Below are 16,886 nucleotides of genomic sequence, written 5' to 3'. Positions count from 1 at the left end.
GCTTCCCTGCTGCTGTCACAACAGTTGGATCTATAATTTCCCCACCACTCCCACCAAAACAATCATGGTCCAATAATGTTGTGTTTGCCCTGGGAAAGGACAGAGACCTCTCCTCTCTGCATTACTTACAACACATTCAATTGCCAAATATGGCACTTTGTCCTTTCAAAACAAGAAAAACATTCTCATGACCTTACCAAGCCCGAATTATCTCCACAGAGTTTGTTAAAAGATGAAGCATAAGCTTAGATTTGAGGCCAGTGGCCCCAAATTCAGGGTGATGTGTCATAAACACAGCAAAACCAAATAGCTGCCTTTCAAACACCAGCATTGTCAGAGGGTGATCCTTTTGGCACACAAAGGGCACTGCAGAAGTGGTGACATCCCATTCAGCCCTCACCTTGGCTCCTTTCTCTCCTTGCCTTCCTTCGGGACCAGCTGGACCAGGAGGGCCCTGGAGAAGGCACAAAACAGATGCAAAACACAATTAGATCCCACTGATCCAAAATGGTTTAGTGGAATTAGCAAAATGATGCTGCAGCCCAAGGGAAGAAGACCAAATGGAGACAAATATCTCTGAAAAGCTTTTTAAATTAGCTTCTTGCTCAATGAATCCCTGGGCTCTTCCAGCAAGGCAGGAATACCTCATACTTGTATGTTCTTTTGGGTGTTAAAATCTAAAAAAAACCCCATGGGATCCAGTTGACAATTTCCCAGCAATTTCCAGTGCCTGTGGATGGCTCATAAGGGTTTATTTTTTTTTTGTTAATACTACTTTACACACTACTGCCTTGCATTTGTAGTTGTAGCAATAACATTAGTTTCAAAATATCCACACTGATAAATTCAGAAACACCCTCCTCAATAATCAGCTTACCCTTTTTCCTGGGGGGCCAGAGGGGCCTGGCTCTCCTGTGGGACCAGGGGAACCCTAGATGGAGAGAGAAAGAGGAGGAGAACAAGCCATAACTTCACCAGGGGATGGAGAAAGGAGAAGCAAAGGTGTAAAACTGGAGCTGAGATGCAGTTTGCACCCAGCTGAGGCGTGGGCAGCCCGTGCGACTCCAACACCTCCCCGGGGGTGCAGGTGGTATCTTGTTTTATCCCTTCCCACCATGAAACACCATAAGGCAGGCAAAAGTTAACAGGAAAGACTTAGATTTGGTTTTTCCTTCAGTGAATTTTATGCTTTCAGGATGTATGGCTGTGCAGCCTGGATGGATGGCAGCAGCCAGGCTGGCACGGACAGGAGGGACTGGGATGAGGGGATCAGGGCAGGAGAAGCTGGGGGGAATTAGATGCTCTGTGTCTTTCTGTGTTAAAATTCCTTGGACCTGCACACACAGAAACCACGGGGACTGATGGGGAATAGGTCTCATCTATCCAGTTACTCACAGTCTGTCCAGGTTCTCCATCATCACCTTTGTCACCAGGAGGACCATCCTGACCCTAAAAAGGAAGAAACAAGCAGGTGTATTTAGGGGCTGGATGGAGCTGAACAGTGTCAGCAGCAGGAGGTGTGGTTCAGCTGGTCTTCACACCCCTGGGCACCATCCCTTCCCATCTCCTGCTGAGAACACTGGTAACAGCAAATGTCCCATGTCAAATCCTGTGGACAGCAGGATTCCTGTAGCTGCTGCTCCAAAGGTTGCAGCATGGTCAGACAGTCTTATGGTGGGATTTCCTGCTCTCTCCAAGTGATGGAAAAGTAAATGGCAGAGGAGCTGCAGGTGGATCAACAGCAGACAGGTGTCTTTCAGGAAAGCAAGAGGAGGAATTAACTGCCCCTCTGTGGGACACACACTTACAGCTGGACCAGGTTCTCCAGGAGGACCAGGGTCACCAGGGAAACCAACTGGACCCTGAAAAGAGAAAAAGACAGCCCCAAGTCAAAAATATTGCACCTGGAGAACTGCACAGTACTAGTGCCTGCTACCCCAGTGACAACACAGGGAACAAAACCTGTGGAACAACCCCCCAGTTCCTACCCTCAGACACAATCCCTGATCACATCCCACCTTTGCATCTTCAGCAGTTTCATCCCGTTACAGCCACCAGACCATGCAAAGCTCCAGAGGCAGCACTGGGAGGTTCATCTAATTTTTCATAATTACATTGGACAAGTGACAAAATCCTGGCAGCTTTGGGGAATGTGCAGATGAGCTGATTTTGCTTTTCCTTACTACACGACGCGGAACATCCTTCACGTGAAGATCCTCCCAAAGCATTTCATGACTAAAACACTTCACCATTCTTCTCCACACAACGTCTGCTGGGTACTTCAAATGGTTCTGAGACCAGTGTTCAGACAATAGGCTTCAACTAATAACGTGATGTCCCAAAAACCCATCTGTTAAGAGATGACTAACTCCCCTGCCTCCTCTGCTGTTTCATGCCATCTTTGCTTATCGCATAATAAATTTCTCCAGCCAGCAAGCATCAAAGAACCCACAAGATAAATACTGTACCATTATCATCTGATATAAATCAGTATAGCTCCACTGGCTTCAATAGAGCTACAGCAATTAGCAGCAGCAGGGATCTGACCCTAGAGGTACAACTCCCACATTCATATAAATCTCCTCTATGCTATTTTGGAAGCTTCACTCTGGTGCAGAGGACCTTGGCAATACATAAACTCAAGAGCAAAGTAAGCCTGCTGCAGGCCCTCTCCATAGGGGTGAGTTTTCTGATAGCCTGCAAAAAGAACTAATAATTGAAGATTTTGCTGGAGGATATGATACAGCTGGGTCTTTTCCTCATTATCACCCTAAAGAAGGGGACTAATATCACAGGTCATTAGAGGAGCAGTTCTCCGGCTGGTAAACTCCCTCAGATTTTCACAAAAAATCTCTGGAAAACATCTTTTCATGCAGAAATCTCTACTGGGTGAGACAAACAAGCAGTGCCTGAACAGGAGGGGGTACTTACAGGGCTGCCTTTGGGACCATCATCTCCTGGTGGACCTTTGGGGCCAGGTGGACCAGCAGCACCAGAGGGACCTGCTTCACCCTTTTCACCCCTTTCACCTTTAGGACCCTGTAAAGGAAAAAGGGTGTTTCTATTATCCAGGAAAGCAACTTGCCAATCTCCCATTATCTTTTATGAGAAAGAAGCTCTATTTGTCTTGCAAAACACAGGGACATGATTTAGCAGACCCTTCCCACAGAGATTTGATGGTGTCCATGTTGTTCAGCCACGGGTAGCCCATATTCCTTGACTAAATATTACACCATAAATACCCACTAGCATGGCAATACACTGCCCAACACCCAACCCAAGGACATGGCTGTTGAGTCCCTGCAGCCCCATCCACATCCATGACTCTCTGCCACCACAGCTCCTCAGGGGACACCACTGAAGAAGAGCTCTTCTCCATCAGAGCAATCTTAGCACCACCTCACAGCACACTCACCGGGAGGCCAACCTCGCCAGGCAGCCCAGGCTCACCAGATTCACCAGGTTCACCCTGTGGAGGGGGAAAAGAGGGTGATGCCAGTTATCTTTCTGCAGGGTGTTGAGTTTTCTGCTGACACAGCACAGCTCCTGCATGCCTGCTGTTGCAGTCTGCTGCAGGCTTCAGTCAGGCTTGTCTGGAGGCTTTACCTTCTCTCCTACTGCACCAGGATTTCCTATTCCACCAGGAGGACCTTGTGGACCATCTGCTCCTGGTGGTCCAGATGGACCTCTGGGTCCAGGTGGGCCTGGGGGGCCCTGAGAGAAAGAGGAGAAAATTTAAGACATGTTTGTTGGAGCATTCTCTGTATCACTGAGGAAAAAAAGATGTGTGAAACCTTACCATTTGCCCAACGTCCCCTGTTTCTCCCTTCTCACCAGGTGGCCCAGGCAAGCCCTGTGGAGGTGGAGGGGATGAGTTTTAGCTGCAAATCTCTCTGGTGGAGCCCCAGCTCTCATTTTCCTAAGCCCTCCCTCGATGCTGCAAAATTACCTGCAAGCCCACCGGGCCAGGGGGACCAGGGAAACCTCGGGGTCCTTCATCACCTTTCTGACCAAAGAGGCCTTGCTGTCCTCTGGGACCTGGCTCTCCATCAGCACCCTGTGAGGAAGGAGTCCAGCAGCTTAGCAAAGACCCTAGGTAGATGCAAAGCCTCATCCCCTTCCTCATCACTACCTTCAGCCACATCCAGCAGCAATGCCCCAGCTCACGTGTTGGGCATGAACAGTGCCAGGCAGAAACTGCCAATCCTTGCTTCCCAGATTTTAAGGTAAAAAAAGGGGATTTCTGCCAATGAGGGACAATACTCACAGCTTGGCCAGGCTGCCCAATTGGACCCTGTGGGCCGGTAGGACCTGGTGGACCCTGTCATGAAACAAAAGTGCAATATCCCCATTAGGATCAGAGAGTAAAAAACTCACCTGGAAAAGGAGATTCTCTTCAATAAAACCTCATGAAATGCACAAAACTGAGAGGCAGGAGAGGGTCAGGTCTCCGTGGACACATCAGCATCCCTCAGCTCTGGTGCCAACGGGGTGACAGACACCTCTAACAGCATTTCTGCTCCAGCCAAGCAATATCACACCACTCAGTTCTAGCTAGATACTTGGGTGTAATTTATCTTCCCCAGGCTCAGAGCAGCACAGGGAGGGTGCTCCAGTATGCTGCAAGCAACTGGAAAAACCTCCAGCCAAACACCCAGCTTTAATGGCAAGGGCTGGTAGTCTTTCACAGGGAGCCACACAGAAGGTGGGGGACATGGAAACCTCTCAGTGTGTTCCTGAGAGCTGGAGGCTCCTTCTTCAGGCACTCACTTATTTTTACATCATGGGGGTATCTGACGGCGCCAAGGAGAAGACGAAGCAAAGATAGAAGGAAATGAAAATGATGCTGTTTTCTGTTTCCAGCCAGTCACACACCAGAACCCTGCTCCTCCAGGGAAGCAGCCACGACAACCTCCCCCCTACTCACCTGCTCCCCTTTGTCACCCTTGCTGCCCTTCTGGCCAGGCTCCCCGATCTCCCCCTGCCAGGTACAAAGGGGCACAGTCAGTTCACTTGGTGACCACTTCCATACCTCCCCATTCAAGCCATAGCCCAAAGATGCCCATTCCCACAGAAATACCCCAGAATGTTCTGAAAAAAAGCCAGAGATTTGACTACTCCAGAGGTAATCAAACTCTTTTACATGCTAAAACTTCCTTTAGGTGCCACGTGGTGCCAGAAGCATCATTTTGCAGCCCTTGTGAGCGGCCAGGAGTGATTCATCCCAGATAATGTTTTCTAAAAATCCTCCAGTTGAGAGGGGCTTAATGAGGGAGTGGGGAAGGGTAATTAATTTGGAAAGGTCAGGCCCCTGCTGCAGGCTTTGGAGGAGGCTAACTGGTTTTCAGCAAGCAGTTTGGCTGGCAGCACATGCCCAGCCCAGCTCACCCACTGCTTCCCAGGTCGGATGCTGCTGATTTCATGGGATTGAAAGCACCATAAATCATCTTGGTGTTCCACCCAGCACATCCAACCCATGGTGGCAAGAGGGCACGTTGCCCAGGTGCTTCCCAGAGTGACCCTGTGCTCCCACCTTGTCTCCATCCTCCCCGGGGGGGCCGACAGGACCTGCTGGACCTGGCAGTCCCACGGGGCCCTGGATGCCATCTCGGCCAGCTGGTCCTTGAGGACCCTTCTCTCCCTGGAAGCAGAACAAAAGCAGGCAGGTCACAAAGAGCTCCAACCCATTACATCCCATTAGCGTTTTATTCAGCTGCTAATGACCCCAGACTATATAGGCATGTACAGCAAAACTGCTTTCCAGCTGCTATTTCACCAGGCTCCCTGTGCTGGCTGTCTGAAAGGAGACAGAATTCCTGTCTCCAGAGATAAAGAACAAACAAATCTAAATGGTGAACACCCAGATTGCAGCTGCTATTTCACTGCTATAGCAAAATAATCAGATTTTATCTGAACCTTCTGCCATCTCTCTGGATGACAAACAAGACCTCAACTCGTTTTTATTTCCACAGCCAGTTTTTACTGATGCTGGTGGTGGTTGGCTCAGCACTCACTGCCTGCTCCCTCCCCAGCTCATCCCCACCTAACAGGGGTTTCTCAGGAGGTCTTGAGCTCCCATATGAGCTCCTGGACAAAGGAAAACATCTGCTGTGAAAAAAAATCCATCTCCTGCTCAAACATCTTCTCATCTTCCCCAGACCTGGAGCTTCCAACTGAATTTGTTTGTTTATAGGAACTGAGCAGTGAATATTTCTGTTTCCTCATACATAATTTAATTGCATCTGAATCCTGGGTGCTCTCTTCAGGATAATTAGATGCCACATAAATTGCCTATTCATCTATCCACTGATACATCATATAGGTACTTGGCAGGACAGATGTTCCTGAAGTTGATTCACAGGGAAATTCTTGCCTCTGGACTAGCTGCTGGAGTTTCTAATAAGCCAGCAAATGTGGAACACAGAGGCTGATCAACACTTTTGCTCACAACAATCCATCATGGGAAGTGTCCTCACGCAGTCTGGAGTCCCCGAATTCCATCTGCTCACTTTGCTGGGATCGAAGCAAAACAAAACTCCCTGCACAGGCATTTGGGCACGAAGCAGAGGCAGGACCATTCCTCCTGGAGCCCACCACGGTGCCATGCTTTCAGAGACAGAAACACCCCCCCAGCCCCTCTCTCCTGCCCACACGTGATGCTCCACACGCCCGCCTGGGCAGCGAGAGCCGTGTGAGGTGGCACAGGCTGGCTGCCAGCACTGCCAGAGGCACCAGATGGCACAAGCTCATCCATCCCACTGGGAGCAGCCCTTCCCACGGGTGCCAGCAGGCTCCTGAGCACCCCAGGAAATGGAGCTGGACCCCTCTGCAGCATCTCCATGTGGGTCCCCCGGCCGGGCAGGGGGGGGGGAGGGAGCTGGGCTCACTGGAAATCGTTGCTGTAGCTGTACCCCTGTAAGGAGGGATGGGGCTGGCTCAGTTCTCTGCCCAGAGTTTGTCACTAGGAGGTCACACAGGCTGTCCATTGGCCTGTTCAATCTTCAGCCCTTCTCACTGCCTCAAGATGTTTCGGTCCTTGGGGAAATCGTTGCTGTAGCTGTACCCCTGTAAGGAGGGATGGGGCTGGCTCAGTTCTCTGCCCAGAGGCCTGTCCTCTGGCTGTTTGTCACTAGGAGGTCACACAGGTTGTTCATTGGCCTGTTCAATCTTCATCCCTTCTCATTGCCTCAAGATGTTTTGGTCCTTGGGATCACATCCACCTTTTGACAGCACTGGTGTCACAGCAGCTCATGTTCAGTGGTTTGATGCACCCAACATGAGAAAATTCTGAAAATCCCTAATTCTTTTTTTTTAAATCTTTTCTATACCTACCCCAGGGAATGTCTCCATGCTGACATGCTCAGCTTCCTACTATACACATTTCTATTTGACCCATAGCTGTTAATCTTTATACTGGTACTTACTGGGGCTCCTTTTTCACCTGCAGGTCCCAGAGGTCCTTGAGGGCCAGGTCTCCCTGGCAAGCCTATGGGGCCAGCTGATCCTGCAGGACCACGCTCGCCAGGGGAGCCCTGTTCAGAGAAGAAGGAAGGGAGCAGTGAGAAGAAGGAAGGGAGCATTCACTGGAGTATTGAGCTTCATCAGGGGAGCCCTGTTCAGAGAAGAAGGAAGGGAGCAGTGAGAAGAAGGAAAAGACAGACAGAAAGAAACCCAGCAAGAGGATGCTGCAAATACATCCTCAGTAAATGAGCAGAGCTGATGAGGTGCCTGCCATATGGAAGGAAGGGAGCAGTGAGAAGAAGGAAGGGAGCATTCACTGGAGTATTGAGCTTCATCTATAGACAGACAGAAAGAAACCCAGCAGGAGGATGCAGCAAATGCATCCTCAGTAAATCAGCAGAGCTGATGAGGTGCCTGCCATACAATGGCTTGATACCATCAGCCTAAGAGGTCCTACAGATTTTTTTAATATAATTAAAACCCCTGCTAGGGCTGGGTTCTTCTCTGGGTGGTACAAAGAAGCTCAGTTCCTGGGGTCACATTATCAGCTTGGAACAACACCATGAGCCCCTTCCTGGCCAGTGCAGCAGGTAGGGTTGGATGATGGATATTTTCTTGCAGGAGGGTTACAGCGAGAGTGAATCTCAGGAGGGTTTAACTTTCAGAGGGAAAGCAGTTGACTTAGAAGCATAACTCTCCATGTCCCCCATCATTCCTCTTCCTTCAGCTTGTCACGGATGCCCGTTGCTGACAACACAAAATGACCAAGCTATGGCATGTGTCTTGTAAAACAGAGCACTGCCCAGCAAGCCTTTGGTCACTGCAAAGGAAGTACCAGGTGAAGCACCAAGCTGTGACCAACCCTCTGTTTTGGGATTAGGTGGTGCCTGGGAGGGCAAGGAAGGATACTCACTGCGGGGCCGGGGGGGCCTGGGGGACCCTCGTTGCCTTTCAGCCCGGTAGGACCCTGGGGGAAGAGAGCAAAGTCATTTTGGGCAGTGGGTGCTGTACCACCTTGGGCATCCTTGGAAGGAGGGAGCAGCTTCTACTCACAATGGGGCCGGGGAGACCTCTCTCCCCAGGGAAGCCTCGCAAGCCGGGGGGACCATCCTTCCCTGGGAGGCCAGCGGGTCCAGGGTCCCCCTGCACCACCAAGGAGAAGTAGCTGAGCACCTGCAGGTTCCAGACCACAGGGACCCCGCATCTGCAGCTTCCACAGGGACCCAGCTCCTCCCTCTGGGCTCAAGGTGTGATGCGATGCTGTGAAACGTCTCTGAATTACCCCCCTCCACCTCTGGCAGAGAGGCAGGTGCCCAAGGAGGGTGAATTCAGGAGGCTGCTGGTCCCTACCTTGGTCCCTTCTTTGCCAGTGAGTCCAGGAAGACCTTGTTCACCTGGGGGACCTGGAGGGCCTGGATGGCCCCGCTCACCCATCGGCCCAGTCTCACCAGTTGGACCCTGAAGAAAGATGGGGGAGAAGGTCAGGGGGACAGCAGCAAACAGTGAAGAGGTGCAGGCTATCAGTTTAGTCCTTTAGGTTGCAATGAGATGGAGGATGCTCCTTCCCTTAGCTGTCCCCTGCAGGGCCACCAGGAATCCCTGCAGAGATGTCTCCTTTGGCAATCTAAAAGGACCTCGTTTGGGAAGTGAGCAACACTGCACTTGACAGCCTACAAGCACTGGGAACCTCTGGAATGGAAGAGCTCACAGAGATGAGATATTACTACAACTATTATGCTTAGGGGTTTTTTAATTGAAAACTTCCAAAATACTCTACAACCACACTGATTCTTCCTTATATGAGGCATAAATAATGGATTAGGCTTGTACTACATGGAGATTACTGATTGCCTCTGTGCTGTACATGGGCACTAACAGTGATGAGAGCAACACAAGGCCCAACACAGAAGGTTCTCCAGTGGTCCATTTTGGAGAAGGGCAATCAAAAAACCTAATTTGCTCTTGAGAAGACATATGCAGTCAGGGGATTGCCCCTAACCAGGGAATTTCCAAATCTGGGACCTCACACTGCTGTTAAAGAGGACAAATTAATGACTTTCTCATTAAAGAGCAACCTCTCCAGCAGTTTCAGGAAAGAAGACTCAGCCCAAACTCAGTCCTACTCAGTCCATGCCTGTACTGCAGGGCTGCAAATTCTGGCTGTGCAGTTACTATTTCCAGATTGCAGAGAGTTCCATGTGACTACAAGAAAAACAGCCCAGGTCTGACAGAATCTGGTGGCCTGTCATATCAGAGGGATGCATTTCTTCACAATGGTTCCCAGGAACCACCTTATTTACAGCAGCCTTGTTGTCTAAACACCATCCCAGCATCTCGACAAGGGCTAGGACCCATCAGGGTATTTCACACCCTGGCCAGGAATTTCAAAGCCATCAAGTTTGCTCCAACATGACTTTGCCTTCCTTGGAAGAGGAGTCTCCCTGCTGTCCAATCCATGGTCCCAGCAGCTCCAGCTGAACCACCCGTGCTGTGAGGTCCTGCTGTGATGAACTGCTGAAGAGGAGCTTGTGCAAGCATGAGCATTTGTTTCTTACCTGAGGGCCTACAACACCAGGGGGTCCTGGAGGGCCTGTCTTGCCTTGGAAACCCTGGTAGAGAAAGGGAAAAGGGGGAGAGATGACAATTCTGCCAAGGAGTACTCCAGTGAGGGTCACAGACTGCCACCCAACCACTCCTCTGGTGAAACTACTGACCAGGAATAGGTGGACACCCAAAGACAAAGGAAACAAGAAATCAAACACAACGTGGAAAATGTGTCTCTATACATCTATATAAGGGTGAAACAGAGGAAGAAACAGGGATTCTCAAAGCTCAGCTCTGCTGTTTCAATGGAGCTACTGTGGTTTGGCTGAAGGACTGGCCATATATATAAAAAAACTGCTGCACTCATAAAACCTAAAGAGGAAATGTCTGTTCCAAAGTCAGGGTGAGTTTCCTCATGCTGAGCAACTCCTAAAAGCCATTTTTCCCTTCTCCTGCTCCCCTTTCTGGTGCTGGTTTAAGCTTAGGTCTGAGGAGCTCAGAAGCTGGGTGACCATCTTCCACTTTGGGCACCAGCAGCTCCTACCTCCAGCCCCACTGCCCCCATAACCACCAGCCTGGGGCTGACTGCAGCTCTGTGTCCTTCATCAGTGTCTGTTGAAAGGAATCACAAATGTGTTTCTTTCCAAATGCTGCTGAGTAGCAAAGTCTCCCTGACAGCTACTTATAAGGACATTTTGAAGAGTGACAATAACGAACTATCACCACTGCAATTGTTTAGCTCTCCTAAGCCACTCTTTAAAAAGCACATTAATTATCATTCTTACTATAGCGTGCTGACAAGCTTGAGAAATGTCGTTGAGGGCACACAGGCTGTTTTCTCATTGCCACAAAAGAGGATCAGATAAATCCCAAGCCAACGGTAACGTATCATGCTAAAAAAAAAAAAACCCTCCTCAATGTTATTCTAGCTGTCTGCAGATCACAGAAAATATCCTGTCATTGATGGGGAACTGGAAAAACATCTTTGTGAAATGAATGTACCATTTAAACTCTTCTCGTAGACAAATATTTCAGCCATTTCTGTGCAGGACTTATTAATCTGAAGAAAGGGGTTTCCTTTTCTCCTCTTTGAGCCTTGGGGCACAAGGGATTTTTCACTGTTTTTATTTTTGTTTTGTTGTTTTGAGATTCAATCTTTGCACATTTAGGATGGCCAAATATTTCAGCATCCTCCAGCGTGCCTGTTTGCAGCTCAAAGTCAAACACAGAATTTCAAGTCTAGGTTGTCTTAGATGAAAGCACAGAGTGCACTGACAAGGCTACTACTATAAAGATAGCATTTAATTTGTTTCTAGGTTTCTCTCCTCACTGTGTAAGGAAAGAGGGACAGAAAAAGGGACTTCTACCTGGCTCTGCAAACTTGTTCTTGGGGCAAATTAACAGAATTGTTGTTTGCTGGAAGGTTTTGCTGTGACAGGCAAGTTCCTGCTGCAATGACTGAAGCAAGCTATCAGGGATCACTCTCAGACCCCAAATAATTGAAAGCTCATTCTCCATTCATATTCCTGCAGACTTGGGAGTTTGATGCTTTATTCCAGTCTCAAAAGCTGCTAACAGCAGATGCAAGCAAAGCTTTTACTGCTTCTTCCGACGTGAACGTAGGTGTCCTGGCTGTTATAAGATAATGAAGGAAGACTAAATGTCACAGCCAGGCTCTGACAGGTGAAAACTCTTCTCTTCACCATTAAGTTAATCCTCACCTGAGCACTGCGTGCTCAAAAATACCACCACCACTGCCTTCAAATCAATCTTCTGCAGTGTAAATAAATACCTGGGGTGCTGAGCAGCCTCTGCGTAGCAAATGCCAGGCAAGTCAATTAGATTGGGTGATAAGCTGAGAAAAAATGCATGATGTGCAAAGCCTTTTTAATGCTTTTTTTGTTTGCTAGGAAAGGAGTGGGAAAAGGGAGTGAAAAAGGGGAGAAAATGCAAAGCTGAGTAGAGGAAATTCAGGTGGTTTTTTTTTATCCCTGTAAAAGAAACACAGAATGAGGAGTCTATCTGCTAACATGATGGGGAGAGGGACATAACAGTGAATGAGCTGAGGAAAAAACATCCCCCCAAATGCCAAAGAGATACTAGTTACTGCATGCAGAGGACTACATGGCAGAAGGGTCATTTCCACTTAAGATATCCTTCAAGCCAAAAAAAAAGGTGCAGAAAACAGATCACCAGAGATGCAGGGCAGCCAGGGGATCACACCTTCCCCATGCCTCAGCATTCTCCTTTGGTGAGAAGCAATGATTACATCTGTGCAACAAACCCTTGTCCAATGGACCAAGCAGTGGGAGGAGGATACAGTGAGGTTCCTAGAGAGCCAGGAGCTGCTCCCTGGGCTTCAGAGTCAGGTTATTGTTGGAAGGGGCTTAAGCAAAATGTGGTGAGGCCCCTGTGCATAGCTTTGGCTACAAGGCAGCATCAGCAGAGGTGTTCTTCTTGCTCAGGTGCCAAGGTAGTGGCTGATACATAAATGTGCTGCAGTAACTGGTGTGGACAGAAAAACTAAAGCAAAATCATTACACCCATCATCTCTGGCCAGGAATTGCCTTCCTCTCAAAACAAGTGCTGTCCAAACTGGGCTGTAGCTCTTCTCTGCTATGCATCAGCTCTTGGTGTTGGCCACATGGTGCATTAAGAAGCAGAGAATATTTATTTTTCCCCTTTGCAGGTCCCAGAGAAAAAGATGCCCCTGACCTAACAGAGCTGGGTGTGGGAAGCTGAGCTGGTCTTACAGGAATAGTTTCTGCTATCAGAGCTCTAGAGATGTGCCTCTGGAACAGATGTAATACCTGCACACCTCCAAAGCATGCAGTTACCCTCCAGAGAGCAGAGGCACAGCCTTCCCCCCTGGGAGGCCAAAGGAACGAGCCCTTCTGCAGCCCAGAAATCCCCCCCAGCTGCTTCTCCACCTCACAAAAGCAAGAGCCACACCAAGCACTGGTGCTGACCCAGTCTCAATCCTCCCACAGCTTGTGAGGAGCTGCCTCTGCAGCATCCATCACAGCAAACCCCCAACTTCCTCCAGTGCCAGCCATCAGCATCACTTCATCTCTCCATCCCTGTTTTCTCCAGGCATGATGCAAGTGTTGATCTCCATCATCTACCAAAGGGGCAGAGAGAGGAGTTGGTGCACATCCTCCACATAAACCATCATTAGACTGATTGTCCTGCTCAGCTTGCTTCCCACAGACCATCCCATTCATCTGGAGAGACACAGACCTTCAGGGAAACTAAATGTGTGGCCACATCTCCCCAGCTGCACAGAAGGGTTTAGAAAAACCAACCAGCAAGATGAGACTCAGTATTAATGATCTGCCCATCATTTTTAACTACTTACAGTCTCTCCTCTCTGCCCAGGGTGTCCAGGCAATCCATCCTTCCCAGGAGGACCCTACAGCAGACAAGAAGGGTGAGAAGGAACATCATGAAGTGCTCAGTAGTAAAACAGTGAAAAAGACTGAGTCAAATACTCTTGCATCCCTGTGTTAGTTCCCACCCATTTTACAGTGAAATTTGGGTGCTCAGAACCCTCAAAGATACAGCCCTTTCCCACATATCTCCCCAAAGATCTGCCTTGAAGGTCAAGGGTGGGAGCAAGCTGTTCACCACAGGGAAGGAAATCATTCCCAAAAGGTTTCTGAGGTGCCCCCCCAGGGTATAACTGCAGGGACAGGAGTGTTATGAAGTGTTACTCCATTGTGCTGTCCTCCTAGTATACAGAGGGAAAATAAAGAGCAGAGCAACCATGAAAGATCCCAGAGATACTGAGTCATTAGGAAACGAACATGTATAATCAGCTGCAATTTACTTGGCTATTTAAAATCTTAAACCATGGGGTTGTTATCGTGCTGTCTCAGTTATGCCTTTTATTGGGTATGTCACTGCTTGTCAGAGAAGCAGCTAAGATTGAGCTGGCACAGCTGGATGGGAAAGACTTTTTGTATTTCTTTGCACGTTCTAGAAAGAGTTACTCACAGGGGGACCTTTGGGTCCAGGAAATCCAGTTGATCCTTGAGGCCCTGGTGGTCCCTGGGATGCAGAACAAAGCAGAAAACATAGTTAAGGAATGAATAATGCTTCACTGTGACATACCAGCTTCTGTGTGAACAGCAGATCAGCACATAAATAGGGAAAACCAGCAACTTCTACCCCAAAGAAATGCCCCAAAGTGTGAGATGCTGCTGCACAGAGCCACCTCTGGAAAAAAAAATACACCAAGAGCTAAGAACCACTGGGTATATTTAGCCAAGTGGTTTGTCCAGCTGCAAAAAGTACAGCAGACATGAAGAGACCTATCAAGAGCTTTGGGCTTTTCCTTCCCAGTGCTATGAAAAATAGATCTATTCCCATCCCAGCTCAAGCAAGAGCACCAGGGAGCTACCAGCTTCTGCAGGAATGAAAAAGAGGAGAGCCTGGTGACTTTGGGGCCAGTGCATCATGCCCTGATGTTCTTCAGAGTGCTGCTTCTCCTGAGCAGCAGCAGCAGCAGCAGAGGCAAAGCAGGGACCCATTTCTTATATTTCCTCCTTGGGCAATTTTGTAGAAAAATTGACTAATAAAACAAAACTCAGGGGGAAAAGAAGCAGAAATTGAGGCTAAAATCATGACAGTCCCATTGTTTCCATATTTTTCACCTAGCCTGCTGTGATCTGGGGAAAACAGTGTGAGGTCTTAGAGGACAACTCCTCCAGAATACCTGGGCTCTGGCTGTCACACAGGACACCCAAGGTCCTATTTACACCTTCCCTGGAGAGCTCAGAAAGCACCTAAGTGCTGTGGGTGACTTGTGAGACCTCTCTCCACCCCAGCACACCTCACCTTGTGTTTCTCAATGGATTTTTTCCTTTTTGCTGCCTGAGGTGTGCTGAGCTGCAGCCTGCCTCCAGCGAGTTGCCCACATCTCTCTGCTTAACAGCAGCAGGATGCTCACTGCCAAAACCCCTCAGCACCATCTCAGCCCTGCAACCCCACCTCATCTACTGTGTTACCCCAACAGGATCAGGCTGAGCTCTGCTTTAGCCCCGTGGAGCTGTCTTACCCTTTCTCCAGGAGGACCAGGGGGCCCGTCACCACCAGAGTTGCCCTTTGATGAATAAACAAAACAACACACCATTAAAAATACATCCACCACCATTGCAGCTGCTGTGCACAAAGACTTCAAATGGCACCGAGCCCACGGTGGCACCACACCCCAGCAGCTCCCCTGGCCCCTCTCCATCAATAATTTTCTATCAGGAGCAGCATCCAGTGACAAACGAGCAGCTGCTTGTTCCCCCCACATCCCTTCATACAAATACAGGAAAGATAACATCAGTGAGCTCAGGATATTTCCACCACATAACAGCCTCCTTCTGAGAGATAAATGCCTCTGCAAAGACGAGGTATTTATCAAAAATTCATGCCAACACAAAGCCCAGACATTTATTTTTAAAGCCAGCAGCGTGGTGGTGACAACATCTCAGTACAAAAGCTTTGTCTCCATCAAACCCGGCGATTGATGGTCAATTAATTGGTCTCTGCAGCAGGGTCTGGAACTGAGCTTGCCTCTGGGTTGGCTAGAAGAAAAATACCTGTTTTTCCTGGTGCCCAACCACGGGCACACAGAGTGCACGTGGAACAGCTCGGCGAGGTGCAAAGTTCTGGAGCCCAGCAGCAACGTGTGCCCCTGCACCCATGGCATAGCCCAAGGTCTCTAAGGTAGTTCAGATGCTACTTGGACACCAAAAAATAGAGCTTAGGGGAAGTACCAGCACACTGCAGGTTTGTGCTGGTCCCTGACAGGGTGTCAGGGTTGCAGCAGCTCTCAGTCTGTGCATGCACTTGATGTCCTGCTGTGCTGAAATGGGACCACACATTTTTAAGATCTGGGCAGATTTGTTACAGGTGGGTCATGAGTCATTTGGCTGAGCAAGGAAGATCAGGAGAGAAGGGAAATGGAGGAAAATTAACCAGCTGGTCTCTTATATCAATACTTTTCAGGATGACTCCAACAGGCTCCCCAAAACCTTACCTTTGGGCCGGGTTTCCCAGTGCTTCCCCTAGGGCCTCTTTCCCCACGTGGACCCTTAATAAAGACAAAAGATGACATTTCAGCCCTTCTTGCTACCCACAGCACCACACTGTGAGCACGCAAAGCACCCAAGCACCTGAGCTCCACTGGGCCAACAAGCCACCCCACCAGCAGCCAAGGGATGACAGGAGCCATTGGCACTGCCACTGGAGGACTGATGACCTTAAACCATGCTCACTGGTGAGACTCAGCCCCAAATCAGTGGCCCCTTCACTCAGCTTTAACTGCTGAGGGTCAGAAGCAACTCAGTGAGGAGACAAATCAGATCTTATATTCCCCTCCACAAGCTTTCAAGCAGCAGAAGGATGAAGCAATGGGTCATTACCGTTGGACCACGCTGCCCCCTTGGCCCTGGTTTGCCAGGTGTCCCCTGAAAGGAAAAAGAGACAAAGAGGAGTCAGCAGCCAGCATCACGAGCTGAGCTCCCAGCAGATGAACCCACAGGAGAGCCTACAGCACACAGAGTGCCCCCCAAACCTCTCTGGGTCTCATCTGCAAAGAAAAGGACAACAGCATCTTTACTTTCATCTCCTGATTCTTGGGGGGGTTTAATATATATAATGCTTGGGCAGGTCTGGAGAGGAATCCCAATGCCCAGATGCCATCGACCATCTGAGGGAAGGAATCTCTTAAGAAAAAGTATCCTGAGTTCTTCAAAACACCACAAAGACTATTAAAAAATGAGGCCACCCACTCAGACCACGCAGCCTCCTAAAAATCCAGCCAACACCCCAGAGCCTGCAAAAATAAGCTCTTCAGCTCCACCACCCCAAAACCTACAGCCCCTTTT

General features: G+C 49.1%; 1 protein-coding gene across 1 annotated transcript in view; it reads right to left on the bottom strand.

Annotated features, from left to right (window-relative positions):
* Positions 1-16,886, bottom strand: part of LOC103770227 (collagen alpha-1(V) chain) — a 34,174-nt gene that overhangs the window by 11,161 nt on the left and 6,127 nt on the right. Inside the window, exons 4-25 of the mRNA XM_008937479.1 lie at positions 16,422-16,466; positions 16,037-16,090; positions 15,065-15,109; positions 14,002-14,055; positions 13,364-13,417; positions 10,017-10,070; positions 8,812-8,919; positions 8,515-8,604; positions 8,375-8,428; positions 7,425-7,532; positions 5,534-5,641; positions 4,928-4,981; positions 4,268-4,321; positions 3,950-4,057; positions 3,800-3,853; positions 3,607-3,714; positions 3,416-3,469; positions 2,932-3,039; positions 1,809-1,862; positions 1,396-1,449; positions 878-931; positions 401-454 (exon numbers count right to left, since the gene is read on the bottom strand). Coding sequence (XP_008935727.1) covers positions 401-454; positions 878-931; positions 1,396-1,449; positions 1,809-1,862; positions 2,932-3,039; positions 3,416-3,469; positions 3,607-3,714; positions 3,800-3,853; positions 3,950-4,057; positions 4,268-4,321; positions 4,928-4,981; positions 5,534-5,641; positions 7,425-7,532; positions 8,375-8,428; positions 8,515-8,604; positions 8,812-8,895 — 1,200 coding nt within the window. The 5' untranslated portion in view covers positions 8,896-8,919; positions 10,017-10,070; positions 13,364-13,417; ... (2 more) ...; positions 16,037-16,090; positions 16,422-16,466. The remainder of the gene's footprint in view (positions 1-400; positions 455-877; positions 932-1,395; positions 1,450-1,808; positions 1,863-2,931; positions 3,040-3,415; positions 3,470-3,606; positions 3,715-3,799; positions 3,854-3,949; positions 4,058-4,267; positions 4,322-4,927; positions 4,982-5,533; positions 5,642-7,424; positions 7,533-8,374; positions 8,429-8,514; positions 8,605-8,811; positions 8,920-10,016; positions 10,071-13,363; positions 13,418-14,001; positions 14,056-15,064; positions 15,110-16,036; positions 16,091-16,421; positions 16,467-16,886) is intronic.

This window comes from Merops nubicus, unplaced genomic scaffold, assembly GCF_000691845.1.
Source record: "Merops nubicus isolate BGI_N331 unplaced genomic scaffold, ASM69184v1 scaffold14383, whole genome shotgun sequence".
Lineage (NCBI taxonomy): Eukaryota > Metazoa > Chordata > Aves > Coraciiformes > Meropidae > Merops > Merops nubicus.
This window is presented reverse-complemented; position numbering and strand designations above follow the sequence as displayed.